The 12,719-nt window shown below is 43.0% G+C and overlaps 1 protein-coding gene across 1 annotated transcript in view; it reads right to left on the reverse strand.

Moving 5' to 3' along the window:
* Positions 1–4,754: 4,754 nt before the first annotated feature.
* Positions 4,755–12,719, reverse strand: part of LOC119537293 (transcription factor E2F4-like) — a 156,346-nt gene continuing 148,381 nt past the window's right edge. Inside the window, 2 exon segments of the mRNA XM_037839795.1 lie at positions 4,755–5,154; positions 5,380–5,786. Coding sequence (XP_037695723.1) covers positions 4,755–5,154; positions 5,380–5,786 — 807 coding nt within the window.

The raw sequence follows: 12,719 nt of genomic DNA on the forward strand, positions 1-12,719 counted from the left end.
CCAGCTACCTTCCAAAGCTCTGCTGGCCTCCAGGGCCCAAGTCCAGCAATATTCCCAAGAGCCACTGGGCCACAAGGCCCCAACTCAGCTAACTTCCCGAGGGCTGCTGGCCTTCAGGGTCCAAGTTCAGCTAACTTCCTAAGGTCTACTCACCTATTAGGCCCTGGCCAAGTTGCTTTCCCCAGGGGGTCAGCTTCTGGGCCCCTGGGCTCTTCTACTGCAGGCCCTACAGGTATCAACCCAGCTCCTTTTGCAAGGCCAAGTGGGACCCTGGGTCTAAACCCAGATTCTTTTCCGAGGATGAATGGCCCTGCAAGCAAAAGTTTGGTCCCATTTCCTAGAGTGGGGAGTCTCCCTGGCACAAACCCAGGTGCTTTCCCCAGACCAGGGGGTCCAATGGCTGCGATGTACCCAAATGAAATGTTACCCCCTTAAACACCATTATTCCTCCAGGACCACTTTGGTTTCCAGGCACTGTGGTTCTGGGAAGGGGCTGTCCTTTAGGTAAAAGGATAGATATGGAGCTATGGTCTGAAGTACCTAGCTGGGGCTCAAGTTTAAATGAGCCATCTTTTTCCTCTGCTTATTTCTTGACTGAAGGTGAAATGTTATTTGTGGGACAGACTATGGCAAGTGGGAATGATCCTGACCTTGAGAAAAAGGATCTCCAGCCTTCAGAAGCCTATTGTGCTTTTGTCCCATAGCTTTCTGCCCCTTGTTTCTTACTAGTTTCTTGGATTGTTCTTGTGGACTTTTCCTCAGGGATACATTGGCCTGCAGGTCCAATTCACAGGTATTCCCCTGCTCACCACTGGAGAATCAGCTCACTGCTCTTTAGAAATGTTGCATTGGTGAACGGACCATGCTTCAGTAGCTCTGACCTGGGCAGCTTGGACCTGGTCATCCTCTACTGCCATACCTTTCCCTGGGAGCTTGAACACAGAACAGGGAGATGGGCAACCAGTTCAAAGACCTGCCAGAGACAATTTCTGCTTGAGTGACCCAGCCTGAGATTCTCTCCTCCTGGGACATACAGGTGGCCAGACTTGAGGCTTGTCTAACCCCCTCTCCACTGATACTCCCAATCAAAGAACCTCAAAATTTAAACTGATATGGATGGGATCTGGGGTGGGGGTAGGTGTGTGTGGGGGGAAACAAGGGGGAGAAATCACTGTGCTTTGTTAAGCCTGATATGAAAGGATTGTTGCTGTTTTTCCTGTATTGTATCTTTTCTTACTGTTTCTTTAATAAATGGGATGAGAGGGGAAAAAAAGAATGGCTACAATAGGGTATATTAAGGAATCCCCTATCAGGGGCAGTTAACCCGGGCTTGGATGTCAGAAAAGGTGATGGATAGGGAGTTGAAGCTGATTCCTGAAGAATGACCAAGAGTTAACCAGGAATAGGGGAAGGATGATGGGAAGCAATGTGTGAAATGGGGCATATGAAACTTGGAGCATTTTGGGCAACTGCACGAAACTCAGAAGTGAACAATAACGAGCAGGTCTGGGAGTGGGAGCAATAAGGCTGGAAAAGAAGGCTGTGCTAAGTCAAAGAGAAACTTGGATTGGAATCAATCACCAAAAAATGTTTTTTGAGTAGGTACTGTGTGCAAAGCACTGAGCTTGGCCCTAAGAATGTGAAGAGTTAAGAGAACAAATCTTTGAATATAAGGAGCTTAAAATCTTATGAGATGGAACATATAGATGGATGTGTGCACACATGCAAAGAGCACAAAAGTGACATTGACAACATAGATGGCTAGGTTCTAAATAATAGTTAAGTTACCAAGGGCTACATGAAACCCTGAAGAAACACTTGAGATTGAAGACATTAACAACAACATGGTCTGTATCAGGTCTTCCCTTAGAATGTTTAGGTACTTTGCTGGCAAAGTGAAAAATAATTGTACATTAAATAATTCTCAAGCTTTCATTACCTAATTTCCCTGAACAATGGTTATGGAATTTCTCTGTTCCTAACCTCTTGAAAAGCTACCAGCTGTCTTGAGTGTCATTCTTTAAGAAATCACTGTTCAATAGAACATTCTGCAGCAATGGAATGCTCTAGATTTATTCAGCAGCCAGTTTACTGGCAGAGACTAGGGTAAAAAGCAGTAAATGGGGTTCATTATTAAAGGAGGAAGGCAGTTGAGCTTGCTCGTCATGTACATGCTTAGGTGAGTCCTGTCCCTATAAGTGAATAAACTCCAGATAGATGTGGTATGTGTCTTCCAATCTCTTCTCTCACCATTTCCTGCACTGCCCCCAATGAACTACTTGATGTTACTTCATTACCTCAAGTAATGCTTCATGCTTTGGTCCCTTTTGTTTATCCTGTTTGCTCAGTTGGTAAGGTCTTTATCCCCTCTTTGCTACCTGTCTAGTCATGCTTCAAAGGGCCCATCTCCAACACAGCTTTCCCCAGTCACCAGTCACAGTCATTTCCTCCTCTATGTTTTCAAGCAGTGTGTTTATAATTCTTTCAGCATTTGTTATATATTATCAGGGAGGTCTGTCTCTCCCCTATACTCTCAGTCCCCTTGGGGGCTTGTTTATTCATTACTACATCTTCTCTGTTCCCCACATTCTGGCAGTGATCTGCGTGTATTACATCCTCAAATAAAATGTCTGTTGATATCAGTAGGGGACTCCACTCTGAGATGGAAGCAATGGATCCATTGACTCTGGTGCAGTCCTGTAAAGCAGGAGATGAGCACCCCCAAATGATAAACACCAAGTATATCATATTTCCAACAAATCTAGGGTCTGCTTTGACAAGCAGATTATAGGACTAAATAGGCTTGGAAAAGAAGAGTCACTTGAAGACTTTTATCTTCCAAGGATTGTTGAAGCTTTCTTTGTAGTCTTCAGCGAGCACAAGAAAAACAAAGGGAGAAATCCATTGCCTGTCAATTCAACGTGTAGAGAGAGACTAACAAGTGGATGCATAGTCATTCAATACAAGGAAAGTCTAAGTTACAAAGTGAGCTAGCTGAGGCTTCTGGAAGGTGAACTGATGTCTGTTTCTGACTTTGTGGCTAATGGATAGTGGTCAGACCCCCTGGTTCTATGAAGTCACCCTGTGCTCTGAGCTATGGGCTCAGGAGTATCCTCAGTTAGTGCCCTTTGGAGGCACCTTTACAAGGCTTTGGATGTAGATCCAACAGTTGCCCAACAGGACTGGGCCAGTAATTAACTGGAGTGTTTTTGGTGGCTGAATAATAATAGTGGCTAATATTTATTAAGCATTTACTTTGTGCCAAGTCCTGCTCTAAGCCCATTATATATATGAACTCTAATCTTCATGTTAATCCTATATCATGTTACTTACATTCTATTATAAGCATCGCAATTTGCATCTGAGGAAACTGGCCCAGAGAGGAAAAGAAATTTACCTAAGGGCTTACACCTTATGTTTGGATTGCAGCTGTGGGATCTAGGTGGTCTGTATAGTGCATGCACATATAAGAACAATGCTAGTCTGACTCCCCAAAGGGGCCACAGAGGTTTGGAGACAGTACGGCATATTACCAGTTTGCTCCTTGGGATGGTCAGAGGAATCAGTGTTGTGTCCACCTTTGTGTTCCTAGAAGGCATAGCTAATAAGCTGGGCATTCCTGTCCCTTTGGCCTGGACTGAGTGTCAGGGATTCCTCTGTTGATATGCCCTTTACTGGTGGTTATTGGTCAACAAACCCTCTGTGGGCTGTCCTCTGGTCTGCAGTGCACTGACCTCTGGCTGCTATTCGATTTGTGGAGCCTTGTTAAATCATCATCGGGTAAAAATATTAAATTGCACTAAGCTCTCTAAGAGAAACATTTTGCTGAAGGCCTTTGGGCCTTTCTTTCATAACACATGGCTCCGTAGAGACTGAAAAGAAAGACTCACAGAGGTCCTTCCTGAAGGCTGGGAAATTCCCACAGGTGATCTGAATTCACTCTTTGGCTATCAGCACTTCCAAAGGAGCAAGCCCCTCTTCACCCTTATTCCCCAAAGCAGGGCAACCAAAAAAGAAGAAAGCCTCTCTCATCTTGATAGAGGCTGTATCCTAAACACTGAAGATCCCACCCACCCCCATTTCATTATAATATGTGGAAGATTAGAAAATCCAATTAAAACAAATCCCAAATGGCATTCCCTTAATGAGTCTCATATTGGTATCAGGTAGGCCTGAGGAGATGGGATCTAAATTCTATTGTTTGCATTCTTATGCAAACAATTGTTACTTAATTCAAGATCTAAAATATCTTTTTAATAGGCTTCCAGCATGGATATTGTGCACTACTAAAATGGAGGTAATTTCTAGTTTCTCATCCCTACACTTTGGTCCATGAAGGGAAAATGCATGCGTCACTTGGGTACACACACATGTACACACACACAGAGTAATTTGAGTTTTGTTTAAATATTGCATGGGGTGGGGGTTAGCAAATTATTTTATTTGAAGGAATGGTACAAATGAAAGAACTTGGTGGATGTCGATAAAATAGAAAAGCAAAGGTAATCCCAACATGCATTCACTGCTTTGGTGACCATGAAGTCATCACCCTTCCTCCCGTGGCTATGGGGAAGTAAGCCTAAGGCTTAGCACTTGTCATCAGTGTTTCCCAGAGTTGTGTAGTCGCCAATTTCTCTGACGGACCTCACCTGTTCATTCAGATAATGAGGCTCAATAAAGTCTCACAAGTGGGGGTAGTTTTTGTCAACAGCCAGTTTGTGCGGTTGCAGTGGTGACCGATTCACGCTTTCCCCCTAATGTAACACACACTCGATCGCATTCAGCCCATTCTCCCAGTCTTCAAGTTCTAGTTCCTTGATATCCTGAAGGCACATCCCACCACCTTGTCGGTTCTGCAGCTTCATGGTGAAGAATGTATTAAAGTTCTTCACAGCCACGTCATTGCTGTCAAAATAGTAAGACATGGAGAGGTAGACCTTGATCCCGTGCTTGGTGGCGGCCTCCGAGTCCTGGTTGTAGTTCTGGCGCCCCTGTGACTGGAACTGGTGGTCAGGGCGGGCGCTGAAGGGAGCGGCGGCGGCTACGGCCCGGGGCGCAAGCTTGGCGGGCGCGCGGGCGCCGTGAGGCGGGGGCGGAGGCCTGGTGCTCAGAGGCCGGAGGACGGGGGTCAGCGCCGGTTTGGTCCAAGCACGGCTGAAGCAGGAAGCCGTGACCACTCTCTGCGAAGATGTTTCTTAAAAGCTCCATGAGCCTTAGAGAGTTCAAAACCCACCCCTCATTCCTGGTTCTGAATCTGAAGCCTCTAAGAGCGGCCTGTGTCATAGGCAGACCCTTTACAATCAAGCAGTAAGTATTTCAATGTGTGGTGTTGAGGAAGACTCAAAAGAAGCGTAAGCTAAGGTTGGTCTCTGCCCTTACGGTTGACTGGAGCTGACAGGATTCACTGACTTGTCATTAGAGAGCTGCTGGATGCTGACGTGTGGGGTCCCGTCCGCGAGAGAAATGGGGGCGCAGCCGAGAGAGAGGCGGGAGTGGACGGGCAGAGACCTCTTGGGCGGGTGTGCTTTGCTCGCGGCAACTCTCTGGTTTCCGGAACCGCGCTTTCCACTCACGGGGCCACGGGTGGTTCCACAAAGTGGGCTTTGGGACCCACGCGCGGGCCCCGGCTCTGGGAGGCTGGATGCGCTCCAGTTCGTCAGTGAGCTTGACGCTGAGGCTGTGAACTCGGGACTGTGGGCGCCATCTTCTACCGCGGCGTAGAGGGACAGAGAGCGCCCGTCGAAGGAGACCCGGAACGACGAGGATGGTGTTGAAGCAGAAGCTGCCTGCGGCCATTTTTGGTCCTGTACTTGAGTCCTGTGAGAGACCTCTCTTTTGTCTTTTTACTAAACTCCTCCTTTTGACATACCTCCATTTGAAGTTTCTGAAACTTCAAATGAAGAGTTCTCACTAAGGTGTCTGGTTCACCAGAGAAGGTCCATTAGGGCTGGGGTGGTGGGTGAGGTTTCTGAGGAACGCCGTCAGATGAAAATCTAGTATTTCAGGGCAGGAGAGAATTGTCTAGAAGAGTCTAGAAAATTTTCTTGCTGGGTTTCTGAGGAAGAACTTATTTTTTTTTTGTGACGGACCTATGGGAGATATTAACTGTTATTCTCGGCTTTTGCGCTAGCCCTAAAATCACTGCCCTTGTCTGTGAACTTTAGGTAGAAATATTACTTTTATAAAAGGCTGAGAAACCTTCTTCAGTTTATTCTGTAGAACCACATACAGAAATTGGTATGTTGGTCTTTATTTTCCTATTACAAATGAAAAAAATAGAAAATTGGAAATATACAGAAAAATACAAAGAAAAAAAATCACCTGAAACCTATCAGGAGGCAACCACTTTTAACATTTTCTTTTATTAAAAATTTTTTTTCTAGCTACAGCTATCTGTATAGATAGCTCTATATAGCTGTCTAGCTATTTGACAATCTAGTTAGTTGACTCGATTTAAAAATATTTGTTTTCTGAATAAAAATGAGGCATTATGGTACTTGCTCTTTGGTAATCCACCTTCTCTCTCTTTGCAACATATCGTTAATATTTTTCCATGTCATAGAAATATAGTACAGAAGCATCATTTTAATGGTTGTATTGCACTTCTTTTATAAGGCTATATACCGTAAGGTATTTTCCCAGTCCCAATTATAAACAGTATTCAATAAGCATCTTTATAGAAGAATCTTTGTGCATAGTGATTTCTAAAGGAAATCGTATATTTGAAGAACTATATTAGTCAATGGTAAGCTACAAAAGCCAATGATATTTGTCAGATTACATTCCAGAATGGTTATACCATTTGCCTTTCCCACCAATAGTATATGAAAGTACCTGTTTTCCCAAACTTTTGCTAACACTGGGTACAGGCTTTTATGTCAAACACACCCTTCTAGGGCTATTTTGAGGGTCAAATAAGATAATCTATGTTCAAGACTCAGCATTATGCTTAGCACAAAGGAAACTCTCAACAAACGTTTAGTCTTCAAGAGGAGGCGAAAGAGGGAAATAGTCAAGAGCAGGTGTTTGTAGTCAGAGTACCTGAATTAAAATTCTGTCTCCACATCATCTGTGTGGCTGCGGTAAGTCACTTAATCTTTCGGTGGCTTATTCCTTTGTCTGTAAAATGCAGGGATGATAATAGTACCTTTCTTGTAGACTTGTCATGAAGATTAAAAGAATTAATTCATGTAGAGTACTTAGAAGAAATTTGGCTCATAGCAAATACTCCATAAATATTAGTTATTAGTTATTTGTTTCATCATTGACCAGTTCAAATGTAAAAAAGAATCTTAATTTAATTTGCATTTATTTGATTACTAGTAAGGTTAGTTTAAAAAAATATATATATATAAAATAGCCACTTTTGTTTTGCAAAATGCTCATTCATTTCATTGACCATTTTCCATTGGGCTGTTCATTTATTTTCTTTTGGCTTTATAAGAACTCATAAGCATAATATATAACACCTGTATCTGTCATATATGTTGCAAATATTTTTCTTGATTCTTAGCTTGATTTTTTTTTTTTTTTTTAATCCCCTTAGCCTGCTAAGGAACTTGGGCATGGCATGACTTAATAGTAAAAGATGCAGAACTCCTCCACCTGCAGCATCTCCTTCATGGAAATTACAATTGAATAGAGAAAATGAGTCATATACAAATAGAAATATAGCAACTAATGAGAGGCAATAGAATAATAAATAAGTGGTACCGATAATAAGGATGGCAGTTGTTTGCTTTACAAGTAGCTTGTCACACTGTTGTGCAGTTCAGAACGGTTTCACTTTTTGCTTCTTGAGTTGGTGAGCACTATTTACCATTGACGTGCTCATTATGAAGTGATGTTTACCCATTAAGTGGTATGAAGTTTGAATCAGTAGATTTGAAACCACAAGACCATTCAGGAGAATGTTGCAGTAACCAACAATCAGGAAGTAAGAGACTGAGTTAGGATATAATCTTGGAACTTTGATGGCAAGGGATTCTGGAAAGTGTAGTTTCCAGGCTTCAGCTCTTTGATACAGGTGGGAGCATAGAAGGGAAGAATTGCTAATGACAGTCTAGCTAAGGCTGCTATTTTGGATAAGATGGTAAGGAAAGTCCTCTTAGAGAAGGTGTGTCCTATAAACACCTCTGGATTCTGCTGACATCTTTCTGTCACTGTGCCATCATTCTTTATGATCATCTTTGAAACAGCCACTTTGAAAGTCTCTCTTCTTTCAGTTTTGCACCCCTAAAATCCTTTCCCCATCTTCAATTGTCACTATTACAATGATCTTCAGGACAAAGTCCAAACTCTAACATGGCACTGAGGTGCTGTAGGTCCTGGCCCTGCTTACCTCTTCCATCCTAAACTGCCTGACTATTTCCCAAACAAATCAGATACTCTCTTATCTCTTATCTCATATATATATGTTTGGATTGCTCTTCCTTCTCTACTCCATGACTCTTTACCTGAGAAACTCTAATATGTCTTTCAATACTGTGGCAATATTTATGGATTTGCTGCCCCAAACTATTCACAGCCCCCTATCCCTTGCTTTTCTCTCTTATTGAACCATTCATCTCCCCACCTTTCTTGTAGTTAGGGGTGGCTATGGGATATGTACCAAACAATGAGTTTTTGGCAGAAATCCCTGTGGAGGGTACTATTGCCAAACAAAAAGGCAAAGCTTATATAGATGAGCACTTTACCCCTTCACTTTTGAGCATTTGTTTTGCTGGAAGATAGACAAGAGGTCTGGTGATGCAGTAGCCATTTTTTTGCAACCCTGAGGTGGGAAGTATTAAAGCAAAAGGGAACATGCTAAATATGATGAGGCAGAAAGATAGAAAGAGACTGGGTCCTTGATGATATTGTTGAGTTGTTATGTCAACCCTGAACTTGCCTCTCCAGGGCTTCTTATTGTGCTTCAGAGATACACAGTATCTGTGGAAGCTTTTATTGAGCAGATTTTCTGTTGACTGGAGTCAGACTGACCTGATTTGAATCCTGACTACTTGAAATACTGACTTAGAATTCTCACTTCCTGAACCTCAGTTTTCTCACTTGAAAAATGAGAATACTGGGTTTTACCCATGCTTTTGTCAAAAACCTATAGTGATTCTGTGAATATTGGGGATTGAATCTTGCCCCTCACAAAAGACATGTTCAAGTCCTGTACCCTTGTCCTGTAGGTGTGATCCAATTTGTAAATAGGACCGTTGAAGAAGTTCTTATTAGTTAAGGTATGTACCCATTTGTAAATAAGATATTCAAAGATCCTTATTTAGATGAGGGTGGGTTTTAATCCATATGGCTGAAGTCCTTATAAGGAGAGGAAATCTAGACAAAAGAACAGATGATGACCTGAAAAATTATAAGCCAGAGGAGAAGCCATGTGAAGAGTAAGAGATGCAAGCAAAGAAACCCCAAGGATTGTAAGATGCCAATATCAGAATGCCATAGACTCTGGGAAAAAGCATGGTCTGTCAAGACCTTGATTTGGACTTCTAGCCTCTAAAATGGAAAGACAAGAAAGTCCTGTCGTTTCAGCCAGTCCATAGTGTGTTATTTGTCATAGTAGCCTTGGCAAACTAAGACAATGAGAAAATGTGTGAAGGTACGTAGTACATAATAACTGCTCAGTAATGATGTTACTATTGTTAGATTTATGTTTTATTGTATAAGTAGGGGAATTTATGACAGAATGATGGTTCTGAAGGGCAGAGGGCAGAAACCCATGGGTTGATACAGGTGCAGTAGAACCTGGTCCCTGTGGATACATTTGTAAGTATAGGAAGAGAGGACAGATGAGGGTGTGTGGTCTCTGTGGCAATTGTCAGTTGTAAGGATTGGGAGGTAGAATAGGGAGTCATATTAGCAAAAGAAAGGTCAGCACATCCCGCCTGGGGGAAACACTAGGGAGGAAGCATGGTGGTAGGCACCGATTTTGGCGTGGATAGAACCCATCTCTGAGCCATCTACCAATACTACATGGTAGAAATGGCAGAACCTATAGTTAGAAGACCTGGGGCTGACTAAGGTCTCCCTCTTTCACCAGCACTAGCCAAGGAACTGTGTGACCTGGGGAAGCTGCATGATGAAGCATGTGAAGTGGCGCATAACCTGTTAAGTGTTGGCAATGTGAGATACTAACAGTAGGTTGGAATGGGGGCCATGGTGACAGTTTTGGGACCATGTCAGGCATGAATGTGTGTACATAGAGAGTATCACATGCTAATATGCTAATGAGCTTGGTGACACTAACCTTGGCCTCAGTTTTTAGAATTATCAGATGACTATAGTAACTACAGTAACCTGGGGAAGCAGCTATTATTATCCCCATTTTATAGAGGAAGACACTGAGGCTTGACAAATTTAAGGACTTTGCTGGAGATCTCATAGCTAATGAAGTGTAGAATGGTGACCTGACCCCAGATTTTCTGATCGCCTTCCTGAAACTCCATGGGCTTCCTGAGTGTGGAAGGCGGGAGGGCTACGGTGTTGGCAACTCATTGTTCTCTTGTTTTGCATAACTTCTCCATGGCTTTGCCTGAGTCTCTTTCCCTTAAGGGGAAAATAGATTGGGAATACGCAGTTTTTCCTCTGCAGATCTTTCAGCCAGAGATCTGATTTTCTGTTTGCTTTATAGTACCAGTTGAAATACTGCTGTCTTCTTTTCTGGCAAATCAGTCCTGAAAGACACACTCCTGCCTTGTTGATCTCCTTATGCCTTCCCCAGCCAGTCAGTCTCTGCTTCCCCCCATATCATCTCTGTCAGTGATGGATTCTCATCTCCTCCATACCACACAGCCTTCCTTGGAAAAGTGGTATTCTTTACCCTGCCATCACTTACATTTCCTACTGAATACCCAGCTCTCGCCCCCCATTTTTAGATGTGTTATCCTGTGATTCCTTGTGTTTAGCCAGGCTGTTTCATAAATGAATTTTCTGACAGGACAGATAGTTCCTGTAAAAACCTCAGTTCCATTCTGTAAGCACATGTAGCTGACGGGGAGAGGAGTTAGGGTGGTCTGAGCTGGCATTCTGGGAGGAAAACATCCAGGTTAACAAGCCTGCCTGCGTACAGAGAGAGTAGCAAGTATGGACTTGAGAGCTGGGCTGTTTTCTGTCTCTGTCAATCCTTCCATTATGAGGAATCAGCATAAAGAAAGAGGAGGTTTACCTTTTGCTCCTCTATCTTCACCCATGGGTCCCCTCCTACTTCAGAGGGAAATGACTATTTAATGCCTTTGGGGTGTCTTGACCATGAGCACTAATAGCTCCAGCCTTGGGAAAAGTTCCTATGCCCTTACTGGCACAGAAGCTGTGGTGTCAGTGGCAAACCTCAATGGCTGTATGGATAGAACAGTGGCTATATTAATGTTTCCAGTGTGGACTAATGCCCAGAACTATGCAATTAGTCCTGAGGAAGACTCTTGGGTCTTTGCATGATCCCAAGGGGCAAGCCCCAATCAACTGAGATTGAATTTTCTGCCACCCTTTGTGGGGAAGTGCTCAGCATGGGATTTAAATTGAAGTAAATGCTGAAATGGGATAGTTTTGCAAGTCTGTGTTTGTAGACTGAGAATTGTCCCTTGTACGTCCTAAATCTTGAGCATAAGCTCTCTATGACCTGGACCAGTCTCATCCCTAGACACTCTCTGTTCCCACTTTACATAGCCAAACAGCTTGTTGTTCTGAGGAGATGCCTTCTTTTCTCCCTCAGTGCCTTTGCTTGGGGCACTGGAAAAGATGATTTTGAATAAAGCCATTTGTGTGTAGGTGAGTATGTTCTCAGCTATGTGACCTCATTGCTTTGTGTCCAGATAATCTGATCAGAAATGAGCATTGGACACACAGACACCATTGACAAGCAGCATACAATGTGGCCTGGCCTGAGAATGCTGCCCAGCAGGAATGTTCTAACCTGAATAGGTCTGAGGAACAGATCCTCTCTCTTGGTGAGTTTGAATGCAATGCACAGAGAGTAAGCAGACAGTGGGATAGGAGGGAGCCAAACATACCAAGAGAAGATGGTAGGCAGAATCTCAGTGGCAGTACACACCAAGAATAAACAGAAACTATAGGGAATGAGGTAAAAAGATAGTGACTGGAGACATGGAAAGAGCAGAAGAAGGGGAGAAAGGGAGAAAGAGATGCTAAATCACCAGCATGACCGATCACTAGCACAAAGGGCAATGAATCCTTTACTAAGGGAACCAAGCACAAGATAACAGAGTCCTAAGATGTGTTGATTTCCGAATGTTCTAAATGAGGTTTGTCCTGCCACAGAAGTGATTTCCTGAGTCTTATTTCCCTTTGAATATTTATATTAAATTAAATTAAATTAAAATAAAAAAATAAATTCCCATTAACTGAGGCAACCTTTTAGTCTTCCAATCTGGAAAAAAATTAACACAGTTCTGAGGTTCACTCTGCTGAGATTGCTCTTTCCCCTCTTCTACCCATGGTTAACTTCTCACTTTAAAATTCAGTTTGGGTGCTCCTCCTTGAACCTCTCTCTCTCTCCTCTCTTCAAGCCCCTATCCTCTGGGCTCCCTAATACTCTATGAATGTCTCACTGAGCCTGTCTCATTCTGTTGTAATCATCTATCTTATATCTTCCCTGTTAAATGTCTGCCTCTTGAAGACAGGGATTATTTTTTATTCATTTTTTAATCCAATTAGCTAATGTCAGAACTTGAAAGTGAAGTGGGGTCTTCACTACCACA

The sequence above is a fragment of the Choloepus didactylus genome, chromosome 6, assembly GCF_015220235.1.
Source record: "Choloepus didactylus isolate mChoDid1 chromosome 6, mChoDid1.pri, whole genome shotgun sequence".
NCBI lineage: Eukaryota > Metazoa > Chordata > Mammalia > Pilosa > Megalonychidae > Choloepus > Choloepus didactylus.